The 25,976-nt window shown below is 37.5% G+C and overlaps 1 protein-coding gene and 2 pseudogenes across 13 annotated transcripts in view; 1 reads left to right on the forward strand and 2 right to left on the reverse strand.

Annotated features, from left to right (window-relative positions):
* Positions 1 to 25,976, forward strand: part of TERB1 (telomere repeat binding bouquet formation protein 1) — a 53,237-nt gene that overhangs the window by 12,239 nt on the left and 15,022 nt on the right. For all 11 annotated transcript variants that reach the window (XM_082368915.1, XM_082368917.1, XM_082368919.1 and 8 more), the window contains 9 exons: positions 1,116 to 1,247; positions 2,480 to 2,540; positions 2,635 to 2,750; positions 2,854 to 2,976; positions 7,442 to 7,594; positions 8,892 to 9,023; positions 10,189 to 10,314; positions 11,451 to 11,608; positions 24,849 to 25,198. In XM_082368915.1, coding sequence (XP_082225041.1) covers positions 1,116 to 1,247; positions 2,480 to 2,540; positions 2,635 to 2,750; positions 2,854 to 2,976; positions 7,442 to 7,594; positions 8,892 to 9,023; positions 10,189 to 10,314; positions 11,451 to 11,608; positions 24,849 to 25,198 — 1,351 coding nt within the window. The remainder of the gene's footprint in view (positions 1 to 1,115; positions 1,248 to 2,479; positions 2,541 to 2,634; positions 2,751 to 2,853; positions 2,977 to 7,441; positions 7,595 to 8,891; positions 9,024 to 10,188; positions 10,315 to 11,450; positions 11,609 to 24,848; positions 25,199 to 25,976) is intronic.
* Positions 15,934 to 20,199, reverse strand: LOC309617182 (large ribosomal subunit protein eL20 pseudogene; annotated as a pseudogene). Its single transcript has one exon. The product of its transcript is annotated as a large ribosomal subunit protein eL20 pseudogene (transcript).
* On the reverse strand, positions 20,693 to 21,430 carry LOC309617177 (inhibitor of growth protein 1 pseudogene; annotated as a pseudogene). The gene has a single exon. The product of its transcript is annotated as an inhibitor of growth protein 1 pseudogene (transcript).

The raw sequence follows: 25,976 nt of genomic DNA on the forward strand, positions 1-25,976 counted from the left end.
TCTTTTTTGCTTTTGGATTTTGAATCATAGGAAATTTTTCCATACTCCCAGATTACAGGGGAATCCATCCATGTTTTCTTTTGGTACTTGTGTGATTTTTATTTTTTAGTTATACATGTTTTATTCTTTTTGAATTTTCCTGGGATATGATGTGATGAATGGTTCCAGTTTTATCTTTTTCTTAATATGGCAGTCCAGCTATCCCAACACTTCTTATTAAAAGTAGATCTTTTTCACATTGGTTTGAGATGCTACCATTATCACTTAATGAGTCTATTTCTAGTTTTCCTATTCTGTTCATTATCTATATATCCAGGTACTTGAATCAAAATATGAAGATAACTTACAGCCATCTTGTATGTGGATAAATATGCTTTCTGTATGGCCAACAAAAACATTTTTCTGTAGCATACCTGAAATGAGGTTAAATCTAAACTATCAGTTTGTCAAATAACTTTATATTCTTATATTTTCAACCGTTAAATATTTCTTCACCACTTGTTGAGAACCAAGCTGTGTGCTAGGCATTGGGGATAAATAAGACATTGCCTTTGCCTTTGAGAGTGTCTAAAAGCTGTTCTAGACACTGGATATATGTGTTCAAATTATTTTTTAAAAATTCTGCTTATTGCATGATTATCACCAAAAAACCTCTCCTGTCATGTAGGTATCATTTTTGTCTTTGGGAAAGATATTTTTATATCTAGAAAACTCTCTTTAAAAATACCACAAGTATCATTTGTCCCTCTTTTCTAAAGCAGGTTTCTGAATTTTCTTAAATTTTTCTTTGGCTATGTTTTGTTACTTATCCTCAATATTTTGGTCATGTTTTATTTTAAATTTTTGTTCACTTAGGCTTTTATTGGAAATTCTATGAGATTGCAGTACATGTTTTAGAACCTAGATCAAGTACTTCTGATTAAAATATTGCTTCTTTGGTCTGTTAATTGAGTAAGCACATAAGATTGTCAGAATTTGTTGTATGACTAATAAATGTCAGTGAAATGAGATCTGGTTGAGAATCATCCATATGGCAATTTTATATTTTGTTCAGCATATTTTAAAACTTGTCTGTGCTAATACATAGAAATTAAAATTATATTTTCATATTTCAGTTTACTGTCAGCAGACTTTGTGCACTTCAGAATTGTTTGAAGACTTAACTTGGTTCTTATCCAACAATGATTCAAACACAAATTTGAAAAGAATGTCTGTCTATGTTATTTTGGTTCTAGTTTCAAACAATAGTAAGTACATTCTCTTATGTTATGGAAATATTTTAAAAAATAATAAATTAGAACAGTCATTATTAGTCCTTTTTTTCTAGTCTTTATGTCAGTACCTTTTTTTTTTTTTTTTTTTAATGCATTTTAAATTTATTTATTTATTTATTTATGGCTGTGTTGGGTCTTCGTTTCTGTGCGAGGGCTTTCTCTAGTTGCGGCAAGCGGGGGCCACTCTTCATCGCGGTGCGCGGGCCTCACTATCGCGGCTGCGGAGCACAGGCTCCAGACGCGCAGGCTCAGTAGCTGTGGCTCACGGGCCCAGTTGCTCCGCGGCATGTGGTATCTTCCCAGACCAGGGCTCGAACCCACGTCCGCTGCATTGGCAGGCAGTTTCTCAACCACTGCGCCACCAGGGAAGCCCTGTCAGTACCTTTTTTAATCTTGCTAACTTCTGAGAACTACGGCTTTAAAGAAAGGAGAATTAATAGCATGCATTTAATTGTTTGATATTTATTAATTTAGTATTTAAAAAAATACTAAAGTGATTTGCATTATTTAATTAACATTGAAAAGAAACAGCTTTAAAAGCAAAAGAGAAGCATTTAATGAATTAGTTTGGTTGATTTTCCACTGAATTGGCCATTTAATTATCATTGTATTTAAGGTCATTTTATCAGTCAGCAATGGCGTTAAATTTCATGTAGCTCTTGGCTAAAGTTTTGCTTTGTTTTTGTTGTTGTTTTAGTTTTTATTTTGGAACAATCTTAGATTTACAGAAAAGTTGCAAGGGTAGTGTATAGAGTGTTCCTGTATACCTATTGCCCAGGCTAAGGTTATTTTTTTAACATTGCTTATTTAAATCTTCAAATTGTTAGAAACTTTATATGCATTTTAAATGCTTCTAGATTTTATTTTTTCTGTTTTTATATTTTGAATTAATTTTTTTTCTATTTTGGAACATATTTTGGTATTGTAACACAGAACCATGCAAAATAAGTGTTTTGCAATTTTTAGAGGAAATTTGAATACTATCATTCTCTAAGCGTAAGTAATGTATTTTCCGTAATAATCTTGATTACAGATTTTTACCTACTGTAATTCTGTATTGTACTTTATAATACTTTAAAGTGACTGAAAGTTATTTATTAAAAATACTACTTAAAAAAATACTACTTAAATGTTGTTCTCCATTTCCACAAAATTATTTTCTAAACAGAAGTCATATTCATGTAATATATGGCTATTTTTTTAAGGGACTGGACAGACGCTTGTGAGAGAAACAGGTTGTATTTCAGTTCTATCACAGTTGTTCAAGTAAGTAAATATACATTTCTTGTTATTAATTATTCATTTCTTAAGACCTTAACACATTTGTATTAATTACTTCCTTTTCTATTTAACCTAATAGGACAGTTCTTTCAAAATATGAGTTGAATTTGTCAGATGGAAATGTTTTCCAGAGTTATCAGTTGTGGTCTTCAGTGTGTAGTACTCTGTGTGTCTGTGTCAACAATCCTCAAAATGGTAATTATCTCAAATATTTATATATAAAAATAAAGATAAAAACAAATAAAAAACTGATATTTTCCAAGTATATTAAAATATGATTGCCTTTTTCTCCTTTCAGATGAAAATCAAATGCTTTGCTCTTCACTTTTTCCACATGCTAATGACTGGCTAATAAATTGCATGAAACCTGAGATAATTCGCCCTATTTGCTCATTTATTGGACTCACTCTTGCAAATAACAGTAAGTATTCATTATTCTCTAGGTTATACTTGAAAAAACATATTTTAAAGCATAACAAAAACCTATTGAATTAATGAATTCCAGTAAGTTGTGTCATTTTGGATGCATTTATACTATTGTATAAGTTAAAATCTTATACTAGAAAATCTTAAAAATAGATATTGTTATGAAGATATGGGAAGATGGTGGTGGGAGCATAGTTTTGAATCTTCCCATATATCCTCACAAAACAGAACACCTAGACAGCAAAACTGTAAAAACCCACAGAGAGTGTTCTCTGACCACATAGAATTAAATTAGAAATTAATAAAAGTAAAACATCTAGAAAAGTCCCTAATATCTAGAAATTAAGCAACACAGTACTAAAAAAACCCACATCAAAATAAAAATACAAACCTATGAATCACAAAATAAATCATAAAGGAAATTAGAAATGTTTTTAACTTAATGGTAATGAAAACACAAAATTAAACAGTGGGATGCTGCAAAATCAGTGTTTAGATGGAAATTTATAGCAATAAGGCTTGCATAGGAAAGAAGGAAGGTCTCAAATCAATTATATTTGTTTCCACCTAAGAAACTAGAAAACAGAGCAAGTTAAACTCAAAGTAAGCATAACAAAGGAAATAACAAAGAGAAGATTAGCAATCAATGAAATAGAAAAAGAACAGAGTAGAGAAATCAATTAAACCAAAAGCTAGTTCTTTGAAAAGATCACTAAAATGGATCCTTTATCCAGACTAACCACGAAATAGAAGACCCAAATTATAAGGAATGAGAGATGATATCACTATATCTTAACAGATATTAACAGGATAACAAAGGAATAGTAGAAACAACTTTATACCATTAAATTTGATAACTTAAATGAACTGGACAAATTCTCTGAAAGACACAAGCTACAAAAGCTTACTCAAGAAGAAAGAGATAACCTGAATATTCCTATATCTGATAGCGAAATAGAATTTGTAGTTTAAAACCTTAACACAGAGGAAATTCCAGGTCATAAAGGCTTCACTGGGGCTTCCCTGGTGGCACAGTGGTTAAGAATCCGCCTGCCAATGCAGGGGACATGGGTTCGAGGCCTGGTCTGGGAAGATCCCACATGCCTCAGAGCAACTAACCCCATGTGCCACAACTACTGAAGCCTGTGCTCTAGACCCCACGAGCCACAACTATGAGCCTGCGAGCCACAACTACTGAAGCCCATGTGCCTAGAACTTGTGCTCCACAACAAGAGAAGCCACCACAATGAGAAGCCCGCGCACTGCAACAAAAAGTAGCCCCCCCTCGCCACAACTAGAGAAAGCCCGCACGCAGCAACGAAGACCAAACGCAGCCAAAAATAAATAAAAGAAAATAAAAGAAAAAAGAAAAAAGGCTTCACTGGTGCATTCTACCAAACATTTAAGGAAAAAAAATTCTACATAAATTATTCCAGGAAATACAAGTAGAAGAAACACTTCCCAACAAACTTTTAAGGGCAGCATTATTTCCATACTAAAACTTGAAAAAGACATTACAGGAAAACTATAGGCCAATATCCTTTATGAACATAGATGCAAACATCCGTAACAAAATATTAACAAATCAATCCAGCAATATTTAGAAAGGATAATATATTCTGACCAAGTGGCATTCACTTTAGGAATGCAAGATTGGTTTAACATTAGGAAATTCACCATATACATGGACTAGAAAAGAAAAACTATATGATCTCCAAAGATGCAGGAAAAGCTTTTCACATAATTCAACATACATTCATGACAAAAGATTTTGGTAAACCAGGAATAGAAGGGAACTTCCTCAATGTGATGAAGGGCTTCTACAAAGTACTACAGCTAACATACTTAAATGGTGAAAGACTTAATGCTTTCCCCCTAAGATTGGAAAAAAGACAAGGATGGCCACTCTCATTATTTGACTGGACATCCAAGTCAGTGCAGTAAGGCAAGAAAATGAAATAAAAGGCATAGAGATTGAAAAGGAAGAAGAAAATATAGTATTTATTCATAGATGACATGATTGTCCGAAGAATCTACAAAAAGCTACAGAACTAATAAGTGATTTTAGCAAGGTTGCGGGATACAAGGTCATATATGGAAATACTAGCAACACTTGGGAACTTAAAGTAACTGTCATTTACAATAATATAAAAAAACCAAAATACTTAGGGATACATTTAGTGATTTCATCTGCAATGTCTATCTGCAATGTCTATATGCTGAAAACTATAAAACATTGCTGAGATAAAGAAAACCTTAAATTAATGGGAGAGATATCATATTCATGGATTGTAAGATTCAATATTGTTATAATGTCACTTCTCAAATTCATCTCTAGATTCATGGCACTCCCCATCAAAATCTCAACAGGCTTTTCTGCAGAAATTGACAAGCTGATTCTAAAATTTACATGGAAATGCAAAGGGGCTAGGATAGTCAAAATTATTTTGAAAAAGGACAAAATTGTAGGATTTATATTAATTACCTGATTTCAATACTTACTATACAGTAATCAAGAGTGTAGCATTGGTGTAAGTGTAGATGTAGATCAATGGAAAAAGTAGAGAACCTAGAAATAGACATATATATATGATTGATTTTCTACAAATGTTGGTTTTCTATAAAGGTGCCACAGTAACTCTGTGTTGGAAAAGGTAGAAACAAATGGTGCTGGAAAAAGTATTTATCTGTCTGTGAAATATGAAGCTCAACCTTTACCTTACACGGTATACACAAATTAACTTGAAATGATCCCTACACCTCAGTGTAAGAACTAAAACTATAAAACTTCTAGACAAAAACATAGGAGCAAATCTTTATAATTTGGGAGTAGACAGAGATTTCTTAGGACACAAAAAGCATGAGCCACTAAAGAAAAGATTATAAATTGGACTGCACTGAAATTAAAATCTTTTGCTCTTCAAAAGGTCCTGTTAAGGTGAAAAGGCAAGCCATAGACTGGTAGAAAATATTTGTGAAATGTACATCTGATAAAGAACTTGTACCCAGGAAAACCCCAAGGAGATAGCCCCTATACACCCACTAGCATGGCTAAAAGTAGAAAGGCTAGTGATATTAAATATTGATGAGGATGTGGAACAACTAGAACCTTCTCACACGTTGCTGGTGTGTATCTATATTCAGATGTTTAAAGCAAATAGTCATGTTTCACATGCAAAGGAGCATATCTCTATAATTTCAAAAATTTAAATCTATTTCCATGATGCTTTGACATTTCCTCTTTCTTTAAGTACCAACTTAGATGAGTAATACTGCTGTGTCCTACTTATAGGACCTTATTACTCTGAGCAAACTGACATGAAATAGATTAGAGGTAATTTGAAATATTCAGTGTACAGGTGTAGACTAGGATGTTCTTCTGCTTATAAGCCTGAATTTTCATTACATAAGCTATAACTGAAAATCTTTGTGGTAACATAGTGCCCAATTTCATCTAAGAATTTTAAGATACTTCCTTTTTTAAAGATTTTTTTAATGAAAATACTTTGTAGTAAAGAAGCCTATTTTGGAGTCTCCATAATATTGAAAATGTTTGCTTATCCTTAAATAACATTTCCTAACAGTTCGGTTCCCAGATGTAGAAATTTTTGAACATGATGTTTTTAGATTAAGATTTTTGTGTTTTATTGAACAATACAAAAAGTAATTTTTGTGTTTAAATCATCCTGGCTCAATTTGTGGTACTAGGGTAGACTGGGAAGAAGGTTTGTGACAGAATTATAATCACTAGCCCATATATCCTTTTGTTATATGCCCATTGCTGGGATAGGGGCTGTTGAATGCACAGACCTGTGGGGTACTTTCCCATCAGAATCATTTCCTACAGGGGAACAAAAGACTAAAGGCTTTTAAAAAATGTATCTGTCATCCAATCTTTGCTTGGAATAGTTGTTATGACTTTCAACAATATGTTATACTTTTATGCTCCAAGAAGTAAAAGAATTAGGCTTAAATAAGATGGATGAAATATGTGGTTTTTTGGAAACAGTTAAATTACTTTGCCCTTTGTTGATTCAGATTTGAGGAATGAGTTATGTTGGAATTCAGAAAATAGGCAGCTTGCTAATTGTAATACCAAGCTAAATGAATGAATCTATTCTTTATAGCTCTTGAAGGACTTGAATTTAATAATGTCATTCTTGCAAAATATACCAGTTGTTGCTAAATGAAACAAGATATCTAACATACAAGAAAGAAGTACTGTAATGTACATGTAGTTGTACTATGTCAAAGTGAGTTTCTTATGTAAGTAAATAAAATTAATCTTGTGATTGTATATATGCACAGGTAAAGATTGGATTTTTCATTTTTTAATTTTGGGATTTTTAGTAAATATTTTAAAAAGTCAAGTTAATGTTATATTTAGTGCAAATTAATTTAATGAAACCATATACTTGTCTTGTTTGAAGTATAATAGTTCTGCTACTTTATTCCTTAAGCATATGTGCAGAAATACTTTATATCTGTGGGTGGACTGGATGTATTGTCTCAAGTTCTTGTGCAGTTGGAATCTGATTCACACGAGACTCTTTCCAGTGCTAAGCTTGCAGTGGTGGTGACAAAGACAGTGGATGCATGTATTGCTGATAATCGTGAGTGAAAACGCTTAGTAATTTTTCTGCAATTGCATTTTGCTTCAATTCAGCATGGTGAATGTTGAAATGATAGATTGAACGCTAACATGGATTGGACTTCCAGTTTCTCATAAGTGGGAGAGAAACTTAGAAATTTCCTAGTCCAACTCCTTATTTTCTCATGGAGGTTATGACTTCCCTAAGAATTCAAATCTAGGTCTTCTGACTTCAGGTTTGATGATAGAATCAAGATAAGAGTCTGTCAGTCCTAAACCTTTGTTTCACTTAAAAAGCTGCACTAAATGAAAAAGTTTAGATGAGAAATCAAGGGACATTTTGGAGACATAGGGAATGGAAAGCCCAATTTATAGATTTTAAAAAGTGAGGTAAAGAATTAAGGTATGCCTCTATCTGATAAGCGTGAGATAGACTTACCCTGCTGTAACCAGTGAGTAACAGAACCAAACTTGAACTCATGGCTGCTTCTCACATGTACAGATACTGAGGAATGATAGTCTATAAATCTCTGTAATAAGCAACTCTCGACATTCACAAATAACTGAAAAAAGTAGATCATTTAAAAAAAAAATCAGTTATTTAGGGCCTGCTATGTGCTGGGCTCTATGTGAGCTCTAGAGATACAAAAATTATTAAGATGTAGTCTGCTGAGGAATTCACAACCTTTTTCTTGCTGTCCGTAGTTAAACTCTGAACTCTGTTAAAAAAAAACAAAACACCACACATACACACGAAGAACAAAACCGTGAGAAGTGTAGCTTAAGTTGGTGGACTTCTTGAATTTTTCACATCTCAGTATCACTTCGGTATGCTTCACTGCATCATTAACGTCAGTAGAACCGTGGCCAGTTAATAGTGTATTTCAATGACAGGCAGGAATCGATTTCATAGGAAGGTCTTTACTGTCAATCTAGATAAGACGAGGTATGTAAGGTGAGAGTAAGTAGCTTTTAGGAAGGTAGTATTATTACTTCATATTCACAACATTATGCAGGACAACTTAGAAGAAAGCATTCTTCAAATAACTTGCTTTAGCATAATGTCTTTAGTATGGGAAGAGGAATTAATGAGGGCTATATAAGCCACCATTTTATTACAATGAATTTGTTTATAGTCACACATATATATACATATATATTAGATATTATATGAGATGTGAATTTTAGATATTATGTAGATATATAATGTCATTCTCCCAGGATAAGATCTGAAAAATAGTATAATGTAATATCTGGAAAATACTATATATATAGTTATATGCTTTAAGTTTGTACTTGTTCTTTTTTTCCTTTTTTAGCTACTTTTGGGGTAGTACTATCCAAGTACCACATTGTTTCAAAACTTCTGGCATTACTGCTTCATGAAAGTCTGGATTCAGGAGAAAAATTTAGTATCATACTTACTGTTGGTCATTGTACAGAGGATTGTGGTAAGTATTGGATTTATTTAGTGTGTTTATTAAAACGGTGGAGTGGAAATACACTATTCCTCCCCACCCACCCAGCTTAAAAGTATTGCCTTTCTCCTAGTCCCCAAACCAGTCATTTTGCTCCTCATACTTCTTCAGCCGTGGTATTCAGTCAGTCCCTAAGACCTGTGGCTCTACTTCTGTTTACCCCTCCTTATCCCCTTCTGCTCAGTTCTAGTGCTATTTTCCCCATTTAAGCCCTCAGCCCCTGAACATCTTTCACCAATGTTATTGCAATAGATTCCTCCCTGTGTCCTCTTCCTTCTATCTCCATTTTTCAATCCACTCTTCACACTGCTGCACAGATACGATCGTGTTCTCCCTTGTTGAAAACCTTAGAAAGTTCTATCTTTCTTTCTCTACTTAACATTCTCTCCTCTCTCTCTTTTTTCTCTTCCCCTTCCGTTTTCTCCTTCTCTCCACTTTCCTGCCATTCTTCCTCTTTCCACTATCCTCCTTTCCAACCCTCTTCACTTTCCTCTCTCCTTTCTGTCTTCCTCCAATCTCCTCTCTCTCCTCCTCCCACTTTTCCACTTCCCTCTTTTTATTCTCTCTTGCTTCTTCTGCTCTCTCTTCCCTCATTTTCCTTTCTCTCCATTTGTTTATTTCTCTATACTTTCTCTTCACCTCTGTATAATTTAGGATTCACTATACCTTTAAAATTTTTAATTTAATTTTTATTTTTTTATTGAGGTATAATTGATAGCGAAACCTTTTTTTAAACCAAGTGAGGGCAGTTTGTTTACTCTTATGAGGTGTGACACTGCTCCGTGGCTATGTTTCAGAGATTATCACTTATGAGACTTAGGTATCTTATATAAGTAGATTATTTTCTAAATTGAAAATACCTTTGAAACTTTGTTTTTCTGTATTTTAAAATTTGAACTATGTTCATAATTATCACAAGGAAGAATTATGACCTCATGCATATAGTTTAAGATAAAATAACTATTGGGAATTCCCTGGTGGTCCAGCGGCTAGGACTCTGCGCTTTCACTGCCGGGGCCAGGGTTCAATCTCTGGTCGGGGAACTAAGATCCTGCAAGCCGCTCAGTGTGGCCAAAAAATAAATAAATAAATAAATAAAGTAACTCTCTTCTGCTTTAATCTTTGATGTGTTTTCCAGAGGAAAATCAGTATGACCTTTTTAAAAGCAATGGGCTTCCACTCATGATACAAGTCTTAACTGAATCTCAGAACGAGGAACTAAACAAAGCTGCCACTTTTGTGCTTCACAACTGCAAAAAAATTAGTAAGTTTACTATTACTTTAAAAAAATACCAACCAAAGTTTATGCAAGAGAATTATATCTGCTTTGATGAACCAAGCCCCTTTAGCTCCCAAGCTCTTCTTACATTTGAAAAGCAGATTATATAATTTTGACGTGACAACTAGAGTACTACAGCATTTAAAAAACTTATAAGGAAGAGAAAAACAGTATAGATAATTCTCTTATTTAATGCAGTGTGGACAGATGTAGCTGTAGGACTTAAATTTGAGGACTACAAGTGACTTATGATTAAATCATAACGTAAAGTACCTTCGTTTATTTATTTAAAAAATGTTTGAGTGTCTCTTATTTGCCAGGCACTGTGCTAGGCATTAGGGATACAGTGATAAGATACAACAGTCTATGTGTTTACAGAGCTTAGTGTAACTAGAGAAATAGGTAGTAATTGAATAATCCCAAAAATGAATGTGTCATTATAAATTAACATACAGGTTAAGAATGGATGGAGCACAGATCTTAACCTGTAACAGGGACTGTGACCTAGACTTGGAGCAGAAAAGGCCTTGGGAGGAAGTGATTCTTCAGCTGAGATCTGAATGTAGAGAGTTAATTAGGTGAAAAGAAAGGAGTTTGTTATGGTCCAGTGTCTCAGGCATACGCAACAGTGAGGCATAAATGTCCTGTGAGAGGAGGGAGCCTGGTGCATTGAAGGAATTGATGGCTGGAGCATAGAGGAAGTGGCCATGAAAAGGATTTTGGTCTTTTGGAAGAAAACTGCTGCCACAATATGTAAAAAGAGAATTTAAAAAAATATAGCAAGGAACCACTTTATGGAAACTGTGTTTAAAAAAAAACTACTTTAAAACCAGTAGCCGTAAACCTGAGGGTGTTTATATGCCCAGCATAACATGTTTTCTTGCCATTTTTTTTCCCCTGTAATTCTGAAGAGTAAAGTCTAATTTATGACTCTTTGTGTCCTCAGCCTCTGCCAAGCACTTGCTTTCCACTTATTTTCAGTACCACTTAGGCAGTTAAGATGGTTTGGATGTGCAAAATTTAGAGAAGGGGGTATGGGGTATGAGTTTGTCCTTATTTAAAGTGTTAAAATAACATTTCTAGTAATGGATAAACTCACTATTTTTTCCCATATTATAAAGCTGAGAAATTATCTCTAAGTCTAGGAGAATATTCTTTTGATGAAAATGAAGAACAATTAAAGGATGTAAATATGAAAGAGAAGAATCTTGAAGATTACTGGAAGAAAGCGAAGGAAATTCTACACAGAATAGAACAGCTTGAAAGAGAAGGAAATGAGGTTGGCTTCTTTGTTTCAAAGAATGTAGAACTTTTTTCAAATATTTTTTAATAATACAGGTTGGAGGGTAAAATATTTTTCTTGCCAAGTTACTTTTTATTTTAATGGTTTTAAATTTAAAATTCATTAGTAATACTTGAGGAATCGTCCTTGAACACAGAAAAAAATATTTTTAAAAAGTGGAAATGGGGGCTTCCCTGGTGGCGCAGTGGTTGGGGGCCTGCCTGCCAATGCGGGGGACACGGGTTCGAGCCCTGGTCTGGGAAGATCCCACATGCCGCGGAACGGCTGGGCCCGTGAGCCACAGTTGCTGGGCCTGCGCGTCTGGAGCCTGTGCTCCGCAACAAGAGAGGCCACGATGGTGAGAGGCCCGCGCACCGCGATGAAGGGTGGCCCCCACTTGCCGCGACTGGAGAAGGCCCTCGCGCAGGGGCCAAGATCCATCACAGCCAAAATAAATAAGTAAATAAATTAATATTTAAAAAAAAAAAAGTGGAAATGATGACTGATAAAATAAGAGACATGGAAGATAGAGCCAAGAGATCTATCATTTGTATAATAAGGGTTCAAGAAGGAGAAAGAATGGAGAAGTAATAATCTCTCTCTCTCTCTCTCTCTCTCTCTATATATATATATATATACACACACACACACACATACAGCTGACCCTTGAACAACAGGTGTTTGAACTGCTTGAATCCACTCATACATGGATTTTTTTCAATGAATATGTACTACAGTACTACACAGTCTCAGGGTCTCAGGTTGGTTGATTCAATGGATATGGAACTGTGGATTTGAAGGGCTGACTGTAAAGTTATATGTGGATTTTCGACTGCCCCATGTTGTTCAATGGTCAACTGTATATATACACGTTTATGTATGTATATATACACATACACACATTTCCATATTTTAAAAAATTTATTTATTTATTTATTTATTTTTGGCTGCATTGGGTCTTTGTTGCTGCCCGCAGGGTTTCTTTAGTTGAGGCGAGCGGGGGCTACTCTTCGTTGCCGTGTGTGGGCTTCTCATTGCAGTGGCTTCTCTTGTTGCCGAGCATGGGCTCTAGGCATGCGGGCTTCATTAGTTGTGGCACGCGGGCTCAGTAGTTGTGGCTCGCGGGCTCTAGAGTGCAGGCTCAGTAGTTGTGGCTCACGGGCCCATTTGCTCCGCGGCATGTGGGATCTTCCAGACCACGGCTCAAACCCGTGTCCCCTGCATTGGCAGGCAGATTCTTAACCACTGAGCCACCAGGGAAGCCCCATTTCTATATTTTTACTATATATGTATGCTTTGTGTCTTTGTATGTGCATGCATTTTAAAAAATAAAAACACAGTATCCAATTTAGTATAGTAATTTTATTCTTTTAAATGACTGAGTAGTATTCAATATCATAGATTACCATATTTGATTTAACTAGTCTTTTATTGATGGACATTTAGAAAATATTTAATCTCTCACCAGTGTAACCAACTCTAGAGTAAGTATCCTGCTACATATATATCTTTGTAAGAGCTTTATTGAGATATAAATCACATTCCATACAATTGACCCAGTTGAAGTATACATTTCATTGGTTTTTAGTATACTCACAGAATCGTGTGACCATTACCACATTCAGTTTTAAAACATTTTTATCACCCCAAAAAAGAAACTCCATACCATTTAGCAGTCACCCTCTGTATTCCCCCATCCATCCTCCCCTAACCCTAGGCAACCACTGATCTATTTTTTGTCTCTCTGTACTTGCCTATTCTGGACTTTTTATATAAATTGAATTATATAATACGTGGTCTTTTGTGACTGACTGCTTTCATTTAGCACATTTTCAAGGTTCATCCGTGTTGTAGTATATATCAGTACTTTTTTCCTTTCTTAAAAAAATAGCTTTATTGAGATGTAATTCATATACCATTTGCCTATTTAAAGTGTACAGTTCAGTAGTTTTTATTCACAGATATGTGCAATAATCACCAAAGTCAACTTTAGAATATTTTTATTCCTTCAAAAAGAAACTCTGTACCCTTTAGCTATTTCCCTGAACACTCCGATCCGCAGCCATAAGCAACCACCAATCTTCTATCTAACTCTATAGATTTGCCTATTCTGGGTATTTCATAAGAATGGAATCACATAATATGTGGTCTTTTGTGACTGGCTTCTTTCACTTAGCATGTTTTCAAGGCTCATTCATCTTTCAGCATGTATCACTATTTCATTGCTTTTTATGGCCAAAGAGTTTTCCATTGTGTATACTACATTTTACTTATCCATTTATCAGTTGATGGACATACTCTTCTTTTTTTTAATTTATTTTTTATTTATTTATTTTTGGCTACATTGGATCTTCGTTGCTGTGCATGGGCTTTCTCTAGTTGCGGCGAGCAGGGGCTACTCTTTGTTGCGGTGCGCAGGCTTCTCATTGCGGTGGCTTCTCTTGTTGCAGAGCACAGGCTCTAGACACGGGGGTTTCAGTAGTTGTGGCTCGTGGGCTCTAGAGCACAGTCTCAGTAGTTGTGGTGCACGGGCTTAGTTGCTCCGCAGCATGTGGGATCTTCCCGGACCAGGGATTGAACCCATATCCCCTGCATTGGCAGGTGAATACTTAACTACTGCGCCACCAGGGAAGTCCCTGGACATATTTTTTTACCTATAGCCTATGTCTTTATAGTTAGCATGGGTTTCAGTATATACTTTGGTCTTTATTATCCTGTGTATTTCTGCTTTTTAATTGATGTGATCATTCCATTTCCATTTAATGTAATTACTAATATGTTTGGGTTTAAGTCTACCATATTGCTATTTGCTTCCTATTTGTCCCATTTGTTCTTTGTTCCTTTTATTCCTGCTCTCCTGCCTTCTTTTATATTATTTTTAAATATTCTATTATATCTCATGTTAGATTATTGGCTAAACATTCTTGGTTTTTTAAGGGATTGCTTTAGGATTTATAATACACATCTTTAACTCATCATGGTCTATATTCAGATAATATCATTCCACTCATGTAATATTGTAAGACCTTTGCAATAGTGTGCTTACATTTCCATTTGTTCTTTGTGCTATTGCCATACGTTTTACTGCTACATTTGTTATAAACTGCCCAGTAATGTTATTATTTTTGCTTTAAACAGCTATAGTTTTTCTAAAATATTTTATTATTTAATAAAATTATATTTACGTACAATGGTAATCACACATTTTAAGCATTCAGTTTGACTTATGATAATTTTTTTTTATTCCACAAGAGATAATCTTTTAAGTTTTATTTATTTATTTATTTTGAATTTTAGAATTTTATTTATTTTTTTATACAGCAGGTTCTTTTTTTTATTTTTTACTTTTTTATACGGCAGGTTCTTATTAGTTATCCATTTTATACATATTAGTGTATACATGTCAATCCCAATCTCCCAATTTATCCCACCACCACCACCACCCCCGCCACTTTCCCCCCTTGGTGTCCATACGTTTGTTCTCTACATCTGTGTCTCTATTTCTGCCCTGCAAACTGGTTCATCTGTACCATTTTTCTAGGTTCCACATAGATGCATTAATATATGATATTTGTTTTTCTCTTTCTGACTTACTTCACTCTGTATGACAGTCTCTAGGTCCATCCACGTCTCTACAAATGACCCAATTTCGTTCCTTTTTATGGCTGAGTAATATTCCATTGTATATATGTATCACATCTTCTTTATTCATTCCTCTGTTGATGGACATTTAGGTTGCTTCCATGTCCTGGCTATTGTAAATAATGCTACTATGAACATTAGGGTGCATGTGTTTTTTTGAATTATGGTTTTCTTTGGGTATATGCCCAGTAGTGGGATTGCTGGGTCATATGGTAATTCTATTTTTAGTTTTTTAAGGAACCTCCATGCTGTTCTCCATAGTGACTGTATCAATTTACATTCCCACCAACAGTGCAAGAGGGTTCCCTTTTCTCCACACCCTCTCCAGCATTTGCTGTTTGTAGATTTTCTGATGATGCCCATTCTAACTGGTGTGAGGTGATACCTCATTGTAGTTTTGATTTGCATTTCTGTAATAATTAGTGGTGTTGAGCAGCTTTTCATGTGCTTCTTGGCCATCTGTATGTCTTTGGAGAAACGTCTATTTAGGTCTTCTGCCCATTTTTGGATTGGGTTGTTTGGTTTTTTAATATTGAGCTGCATGAGCTGTTTATATATTTTGGAGATTAATCCTTTGTTGATTCGTTTACAAATATTTTCTCCCATTCTGAGCGTTGTCTTTTCATCTTGTTTGTAGTTTCCCTTGCTTTGCAAAAGCTTTTAAGTTTCATCAGGTCCCATTTGTTTATTTTTGTTTTTATTTCCATTACTCTAGGAGGTGAATCAAAAAAGATCTTGATGTGATTTATGTCAAAGAGTGTTCTTCCTATGTTTTCCTCTAAGAGTTTTATAGTGTCCAGTCTTACTTTTAAGTCTTTAATCCATTTTGAGTTTATTTTTATGTATGGTGTTAGGGAGTGTTCTAATTTTGTTCTTTTATATGTAGCTGTCCAGTTTTCCCAGCACCACTTATTGAAGAGACTGTCTTTTCCCCATTGTATATCCTTGCCTCCTTTGTCATAGATTAGTTGACCACAGGTGTGTGGGTTTATCTCTGGGCTTTCCTGTTCCATTGATCTATATTTCTGTTTTTGTGCCAGTACCATATTGTCTTGATTACTGTAGCTTTGTAGTAGAGTCTGAAGTCAGGGAGTCTGATTCCTCCAGCTCCATTTTTTTCCCTCAAGACTGCTTTGGCTATTTGGGGTCTTTCGTGTCTCCATACGAATTTTAAGATTTTTTGTTCTAGTTCTGTAAAAAATGCCATTGGTAATTTGATAGGGATTGCATTGAATCTGTAGATTGCTTTGGGTAGTATAGTCATTTTCACAATATTGATTCTTCCAATCCAAGAACATGGTATATCTCTCCATCTGTTTGTATCATCTTTAATTTCTTTCATCAGTGTCTTATAGTTTTCCACATACAGGTCTTTTGTCTTCCTAGGTAGGTTTATTCCTAGGTATTTTATTCTTTTTGTTGCAGTGGTAAATAGGAGTGTTTCCTTAATTTCTCTTTCAGATTTTTCATCATTAGTGTATAGGAGTGCAAGAGATTTCTGTGCATTAATTTTGTATCCTGCAACTTTACCAAATTTATTGATTAGCTCTAGTAGTTTTCTGGTGGCATCTTTAGGATTCTCTATAGTATCATGTCATCTGCAAACATTGACAGTTTTACTTCTTCTTTTCCAGTTGTATTCCTCTTCTTTCTTTTTCTTCTCTGATTGCCATGGCTAGGACTTCCAAAACTATGTTGAATAATAATGGCGAGAGTGGACATCTTTGTCTTCTTCCTGATCTTAGAGGCAATGCTTTCAGTTTTTCACCATTGAGAATGATGTTTGCTGTGCATTTGTCATATATGGCCTTTATTATGTTGACATAGGTTCCCTCTATGCCCACTTTCTGGAGAGTTTTTTATCATAAATGATGTTGAATTTTGTCAAAAGCTTTTTCTGCATCTATTGAGACGATCATATGGTTTTTATTCTTCAATTTGTTAATATGGTGTATCATATTGATTGATTTGCGTATATTGAAGAATCCTTGCATCCCTGGGGTAAATCCCACTTGATCATGGTGTATGATCCTTTTAATGTGTTGTTGGATTCTGTTTGTATTTTGTTGAGGATTTTTGCATCTATATTCATGAGTGATATTGGTCTGTAATTTTCTTTTTTTGTAGTATCTTTGTCTGGTTTTTGTATCAGGGTGATGATGGCCTCATAGAATGAGTTTGGGAGTGTTCCTTCCTTTGCAATTTTTTGGAAGAGTTTGAGAAGGATGGGTGTTAGCTCTTCTGTAAATGTTTGATGGAATTCACCTGTGATGCCTTCTGGTCCTGGACTTTTGCTTGTTGGAAGATTTTAAATCATAGTTTCAATTTCATTGCTTGTGATTGTTCTGTTCATATTTCTATTTCTTATTTATTTTTTTTTGATGTGGACCATTTTTAAAGTCTTTATTGGATTTGTTACAATATTGCTTCTATTTTATGTCTTGGTTTTTTGGCTGTGAGGCATATGGGATCTTAGCTTCCCAACCAGGGATCAAACCCTTACCCCCTGCACTGGAAGGCAAAGTCTTAACCACTGGACTGCCAGGGAAGTCCCCGGGTTATGATAATTTTTTACAGTTGTGTAACTATCAGGACAGTCAAGATATAGAACAGTCCACTCACCCTAAAATGTTTCCTTGTGTCCCTTTATAGACAGGCCCATTCACCATCCTCAGGCCTAGGCAATTCACTGATCTGCTTTCTGTCATTAGTTTCCGTTTCTATAATTTCATGTAAATGGAATCATATATTATATAATATTTTGTGTTTGATTTATTTCACTTAATATACAATGTTTTTTAGATTCACCAATGTCGTTTTATTAATATTTTGTTCCTTTTTACTGCTGAGTAACATTCCATAGTATGGACACACCACAACTTGTGTATCCATTCACCAACTGATAGACATTTGGGTTGCTTCTAGATCTTGGCTACTAGGAATAATGTTATGTGAACATTGGTGTACACTTCTGTGCCTGTAGTGTACATTTTCATTTCTCTTCGATAAATACGTAAGAGCAGAATCACTGGACAATTATATTTTAAAGAAATTATGAACCCCTTTTTTTTTTTTTCCTTTTGGGCCACACTGTGCAACATGCAGGATCTTAGTTCCCCCACCAGGGATCGAACTCATGCCGCCTGCAGTGGAAGCGTGGAGTCTTAACCACTGGACCTCCAGGGAAGTCCCAGAAATTACGAACCTCTTTTAACATTTCCTACAGTACAAGTCTGCCTCCACTTGCCACCACTCAAAACAACACGACACCAAAAGAAGAAAAAGTCCCTTCTTTTTCTTCCATCCTTGTGTTGCCCCTCTAGCACATTCTGATGTCAGAGTGTAACACTGGCTAGCCCTAGAATAGTGGTCTATAGAGTCTAGTTTAAGTTTTACAATGCAGGACAAAGGAGGATAGGTTTGGAGTTGAGGAGCAATAAATTAAGAACTGGTACATCCTTTATGTCATGTACACAGCCGTTACCCTGGGATACTCCTTTACCATCATCTTAATGATTCTCTTTGTATCTTTCCTTGATTCCTGATTTCCTGGATCCTATGTCATTCTCTCTTTTTTGGTTTAGTTTCCCATTTTGATGGGGTACATTCTTCTGTAGCTTTCTGAAAAAGGGTACATAGGATGTAATTTTTTTGAGACCTTGTAAATATGAAAATAATTTTATTTTGCCTTCAGAATTAATTGATAGTTTGGTTGGACAAAATATTCTAGATTGGAAATCACCTCAGTATATTAAACGTGTTGCTCCATAGTCTTGTAGTTTCCAGTGTTACTCTTGAGGTCCAAAGCCATTCTGATCCTTTGGTGTGACCTGTGTTCTCCTTCTGGAAGCTTATATAATCTTTATCCCCAATGTTTTAAAATTTTACAGTGAGGTACATTGGTGTCAGTCTCTTTTCATTCATTGTGTTATACACATAGTGGGCCCTTTCAATCTGTTGACTTATGTCCTTCAGTTCTGGGAAAGTTTATAGCATTATACTGTGATGATTGCTTCCCTGTTTATTCTTCCCTTGTTTTCTGAAACTCCTGTTATTTATTTGTTGGACTTCTTGAGCTGGTCTTCCTTCTTATCATTTCTCTCTTATTTTCTTCTCTTTTTTGTTCTACATTCTGGGAAATGTCCTCATATTTACTTTTTAAACTAACCTATTGAGTTTTTCACTTCTGCTATTATATTTTTAGTTACCAAAGCCTCTGTTTTACTCCTTTTCAATTATCTTATTCTCATTTCATGCACTTAAGACTTAACAGGCATTCTTCTTTTAAATATATCAATGACAATTCTAATTTTTTCTCCTGGTTTTCCCGAAGAGTTTATTGGGCAGACCTGGGGATGGGGAGGCCCTGCATCTAAAACAAGGTGTTGGGCCTCTTGGTGGTGAAGCGTGGCTTGTGCTGCTGACACAGGACCCAGTGGGGCAGTGGTGATCTTGGGGTTGTGGAACTGGTTGATTGCTGGTTGGTGGCACTTGCTGGCTGCCATCTCCTCCGCCTTCCTGATCTGCATAGAGTTGGGCCTAGGTGCGAGGCTGGGCGCCCATGTCTCGGTAGCACTGGGTGATGGCACCTGCTGCAGACAAGTCCTGGTACTCCTGGTACATGTTGTGGGTGCCACTGCGAGAGTCATAGTGCAGCCAGATGCTAGAGTTCTTCACCTGAAGGGGAGATTTCTCTAACACTCGTCCACAATAGACAATTTTCCCTGAAGACTTCTTCATCTTCTTCAGCTGAGACACAAAGTACCAGAAGTGGGACTTGGAAACAACATGATTAGGCACAAAGATTCTCATGTGATAGAGGGGTAGCATGCAGTATTTGGGGGTGGGCAGCAGCGCCCCACCACCTTGTACTCTCGCAGTATGCCTGAGGCCTTCATGGCGCTCTGTGTGCGCTCGATGCCTCCTGTGAAAAGGCACAATTCTCATTTTTAAAGTTTTTTTTTTCTAATCCATATTTCATCTTACTCCTCAGAGGTGTTTTTTGGTTGTTGATGTTTGCTTGTTTTTTTCTTTCCTGGTCTCTAGGTTTCTTCAGATTTCTGGTGATCTTTGGTTGCTACTAATATGTAAGAGTCATATGCTAAAAGCCTTCCTGGAAATTTTTTTTTTTTTGAGTGTTTAATTCAAACCTATATTTGCAGTTCCTAAAATGCTGATCCACAGACCACTCTCTTGTTACACATTTGCACCAACAGAAAAGCAAAGAGAGCTCCAGTGTCCCTACGAGAGGAAGAGCTTCTCTTCCAACAGTCTTTAAAAGGCTACATGTACAGTCCCTGCACCCATCCAGGTGGCCATGCAATAAATACACAGCTTGTCCTGCTCACCTCACTCCAGCCAGGCCTGCCACTACCTGTTGTAGGCCTGCTCCTTTTTGGACTTCTCCAGGGCCTTGTCCATGGTCTTCTCATTCTCCCCTCAACATTTGGGGCAGTACCACTTGCCCTTGGGTTTATGGTTCAGCCCCACGCAGGAGAAGTGGAACCACTCGGGGCACTCGTCATTGTCACAGCCGATCATCTCTCCATAGGAGACCTGATTGCACAGACAGTACGTGGGCTCGTTTGGCTCAATGGGAAGGTCTGCAGGGGATGCTTCCCTCACGCCTTTCGCCTTGGAGCGTTTCTTCTTCTTGGAGGCCTTTGCCTTCTTCTCCTTAGGCATTCCGGAGGTGATGTCATCATGGTCGTGATTATTAGCTGCGTTGTTGCACTGTCGCTGGGACCACTTGTTGTTGGGCTTTTCTGCCTGCGTGATTGTCTCATTTTTTGACTTACCCTGGCCAGCTTTGCTGTGGCCAGTGGTGTCACTGACCTCTTGATGTGCCTCAAAGAGTTCCACGTGACTGTCCACCTGCCTGGCCCAGTTCTCCACCAGCTCCACCATCTGACTCACGATCTGGATCTTCTCGTCGCCCAGCTCCTGGCTCCGAATCAGGGCCCTCTGAATGCAGTGCGGCACTCTCCTCCTCTGGGCGCCGTCCGTCTCCCGCTTGAACTTCTCATGATACTCATCAATCCTCATACAGGATTTCTTGGTATTTCGCGTCAATCTCCTGCATCAGAGAGACGTTTCTCTGCAGATCGAAAGGCAGAGACTCGATGGAGTCCAGGTAGTCTTCCACGTAGTTCACCAGGTGGATCTGCTCCCCGTTGGGAGGCTCAACATGGTTTACCGAGGTCCCCGGTGACTCTGCGCGGCTTGCGGCTTTCCGCTTCCTCCGGCCCGCGACCCCTTGGAGCCCAGCGCTGCAAAATGCAAGGCTCCCGCCCGCCAGTGCCACTCATCTGGCCGACCCCGCGCCGCTACATCTGCGAGCCACACCGCCTGGGCCCGGGGACCGGCACCTGGCGGCGCGCTGTGCGGCCTCAGGCGCATGGAGGGCGCGGGCGGGCGTGCGGGCGAGCACCCCGCCGCCGGGGCCAGGGCCAGGGCCGAGCTGGCGCGGGAAGGGGCCCGCGCCGCCCGCTGCCGCCTTTCCTGGAAATTTTTTGACTGTGGATTCTTGTAGAATTAATTTGGTGGGTCATTTTTTGGAGAACCTCCAATGTCTAATCTCCTGCCTGGAAATTATGAGCCAATATTCTGGAGTCAAAATGGGGAAAGATAGCTTGGGAGTCTTAGTATTCAGTATGTAAATATTTTCTTAGTCTTTGTTTTGCAATAGTATTCTGCCTTCAGCTTTGCTTGGTGTCCTCCAGTGTAGAGACTGTTTTATCCCCCTCAGAGATTAAACTTGGATCTTTGGGGAGGGAGGGGACCTTCTGGTGTCCGTCAGCTGCCTGCTGAGTGTGTGTATGTGGGGGTCAGGATCTAGCAATCCAACTACTTGAACTTTCATCCAACCTTCCTGTTTTTAACCCCACTTTCACCCTACCTCCAGTTCATAAGTCTTTTGAGAGTTTGGCAGCATATTTTAGTTCCTTGGCTTTTCCCATTGTCAGCTTACAAGTCTGCTTTATTTTTATTTATTTTTAATAAATTTATTTATTTTTGGCTGTGTTGGGTCTTCGTTGCTGTGTGCGGGCTTTCTTTAGTTGCGGCGAGCGGGGGCTACTCTTCGTTGCAGTGCGCGGGCTTCTCATTGTGGTGGCTGGCTGCTCTCATTGTGGAGCACAGGCTCTAGGCGTGTGGGCTTCAGTAGTTGCGGCACATGGGCTCAGTAGTTGTGGCTCACGGGCTCTAGAGCACAGGCTCAGTAGTTGTGGCGCACGGGCTTAGTTGCTCCGTGGCATGTGGGATCTTCCCGGACCAGGGATCGAACCTGTGTCCCCTGCATTGGCAGGCGGATTCCTAACCATTGTGCCACCAGGGAAGCCCTGCTTTATTTATTTAAATTCAACTTTATCAAGTCTGCTAAACAGGCTGTCATTCACCTATCTGCTTTCCAATTCCAAAATTTTGTTGCATTTGTATCTTCTTCCATTTCTCCTTGTGGGTTTATGCCTTTTTTTTTTTTTGGCTGCGTTGTGTCTTCGTTGCTGCACACGGACTTTTCTCTAGTTGCGGCAGGTGGGAGCTACTCTTCATTACGGTGCGTGGGCTTCTCATTGCAGTGGCTTCTTTTGTCGCAGAGCACCGGCTCTAGGAGCACGCGGGCTCAGTAGTTGTGGCTCGCGGGCTCTAGAACGCAGCCTCAGTAGTTGTGGCACATGGGCTTAGTTGCTCCACGGTGTGTGGGATCTTCCCGGACCAGAGATAAAACCCATGTCCCCTGCCTTGGCAGGCGGATTCTTAACCACTGTGCCACCAGGGAAATCCCTATGCCTTTTTATTTTTTATTTATTTATTTTAATAAATTTGTTTATTTATTTATTTTTGGCTGTGTTGGGTCTTCGTTGCTGTGCCACCAGGGAGGTCCACCTATGCCTTTTTTTTTTTTTTTTTTTTTTCTCACCTATGCCTTTTTAAGAACTGTTGTTCTAATTGTTTTTTTGGAAGGAACGAAAATAAATATGGGTGTTAAAGTCATCATCTTTACCTGGAAGCCCTGTCTATCTATCTGTCTACCTATCTATCTTAAAATTGCAGAGTATTCCACTGATGGATATGCTAGTTCCCCTTGAGACGAACTTTCAGGTTCCAACTTTTAGCTATTACAAACCATACTGCAGTTAATAACATTAACATTTTGCACATGTAAAAGTATATCTATAGGATTTTTTAAAAAGATATACACAGTGTTTTGTTTGTTTGTTTGTTTTGTGCTGCGTTGGGTCTTCATTGCTGCACGTGGGCTTTTTTCGCTCTAATTGTGACCAGCAGGGGCTACTCTTCGTTGCAGTACATGGGCTTCTCATTTCGGTGGTTTCTCTTGTTGCGGAGCATGGGCTCTAGGTGCACGGGCTTCAGTAGTTGTAGCACGTGGGCTCAGTAGTTACGGCACGTGGGCCCTAGAGCACACAGACTTCAGTAGTTGTGCCTCACGGGCTCTAGAGCTCAGGCTCAGTAGTTGTGGCACACAGGCTTAGTTGCTCCGTGGCATGTGGGATCTTCTCAGACCAGGGATCAAACTGGTGTCCCCTGCATTGGCAGGCAGATTCTTAACCACTGTGCCACCAGGGAAGTCCCACAGTTTTTATTATGAAAGATACTGTCAAATTGTTTCTCCATAGAGATGTATCAGTTTACACTCTCCCCCATAATGTACAGAATGTTTCCCTATACCCTTTTGATCTTTGCCAAAGTCATAGATGAAGAAAGATGTCTATGGGACTTCCCTGGTGGTCCAGTGGTTAAGACTCCGCACTTCCAATGCAGGGGGCGCGGGTGTGATCCCTGGTCGGGGAACTAAGATCCCACATGCTGTGTGGTGGGGCCAAAAAGTAAAAAAAATAAAGAAAGGTATGTCATTTACCTTTAATGTTTATTTCTCTTATTAAAGTGAGATGGAGCATTTTTCATATGTGTAAGAACTATTTATTTATATTTCCTTTCTTGTGAACTGTTCATCTCCTTTGCCTATGTTTCTACACTGTTACTGATCTTTTTCGTAGTTCATTGTAGTAGCTTTTTATAAATGTTACTAGAAAAATTCTACTGTAGCTCAAGATATGACATACATATTCTTTCTAGCTGTTTTTATTTGTATTTGATTTTGCTTTTGGCCCTTTTTTCCTCTGGGTCCCCACCCCCCGACATTGTTTTTCGTCTCTAGCAGAACTTAAAAAAAATTTTTTATGTGGTAAAGTATAGGTTTTTCTTTTATGATTTATTGATTTTTTGTAATACTTGGAAAGGTATTCCTCCCATTGAGAATATTAAAACATCATGGTTTCTTTTAGAACATATGTAATTTCATTTTTTTATATTTAAATATTTAGTTAATTTTTACTTTATTTTTGTGTAAATTGTGAGATATGTATTCAGTTTATCTTTTTCCCCAGTTGACTTCCCAATGTCCCCAAATCATTTAATGAATATTCTCCCCTTCCTTCCTAATGTAAACTACCCCTTTTATAATGTATATTCTATTGACAATCATAAACTTTTTCTGCATTATTTAAAGGGAGTGTAAATTGAATTATAAAGCAAATGATTATTTTGAAATTATTTACTTATTTTTACATTACAGGAAAGAGTACAAAGAGAAAAATGTAAGGATTATGTTTCATCTATGAACATAAATATTCAAAATACATTGAAACACCTCCACGCAGATAGCAGTGGCGGAGGTCCCAAAGCAGAAGATAAGGATAAAAGCCAGTCTACAAAGCTTCAGAGTTATAAGTCCCATGAAGTCATGTCTAAAGCATGTACGAATGATGATCAAATGAAGACCCTGTTAAAGAGTGCAAATCCAGTTAATGCTTGTTATAGGGAGAGTGGGCAAAATAAGACTTTATGTAAAGCCAATTCAAGCTGCAATCAAAACTTACGTGAAGAAACAACCTTTGAAAAAAAGAATTTTGTTTCTCAATCAAGGTATAGTTTAATAATTGTTTCTAACTTTTATTTATTTATTCAGCATTTGTGTGTGTGTGTGTAGTACTATGTGCCATACTCTTAAACACTGGGATATAGAAATGATAAGCATGGTTTTAGGAGGAGCCTAATGTAGGAAATGTTGGGAAAGGAGTTTGGATGGGCCAGTATGGGCCAGTTCATCTAGGGCCTTGCATGTAATACTCAAGATTTTCTGTTATAACTTATAGAGTATAGGGAGCCGCTGACGATTTTAGATTGAGTGACACGATCAGATTTGAATTTTAGAAGGGATACTCAGAAAACTTAAACTGAACCTCTGTAGCTGAAATAACAATGCACGTATTGATAATCCATCAGCAATTTAGCAAAAGCCAGTTTGTAAGTTTAACTTGATAAAAGGGAGTAAGGTGTGATGAAAATCTGGTTTAGGCTTGTCTTTTCATTTGTTCCCTGTACCTCACCTCCAGTATATGTCCTTTCTCGCTCACGGGTAGCCTGTGGGGCTGGACCTGGAATTGCAGCTTTTCTTCCTAAAGCCTTTCTTGTGTTCTGCTCTTCTGGTAGTTACTGGGCTAGGAGGGAAACTGAAGAGAATGGTGCTATGTTCTGGGGAGGCTGCAGGGTAAACTAAGTGTTAGTTGGATTACATCATCACACCCCCTTTTTCCTTTTCAAAACCATTCTTCATGTAGTTTTAACCCGATTTCTCAGGGATATAGAATTGGGAAGTAGTGGGATATGCTCTTGGGCCAGCCTTCTTGCCCTCTGGCCCAAT

The sequence above is a fragment of the Balaenoptera borealis genome (genome assembly GCF_965194805.1).
Source record: "Balaenoptera borealis genome assembly, chromosome: 19".
NCBI classification, from domain to species: domain Eukaryota; kingdom Metazoa; phylum Chordata; class Mammalia; order Artiodactyla; family Balaenopteridae; genus Balaenoptera; species Balaenoptera borealis.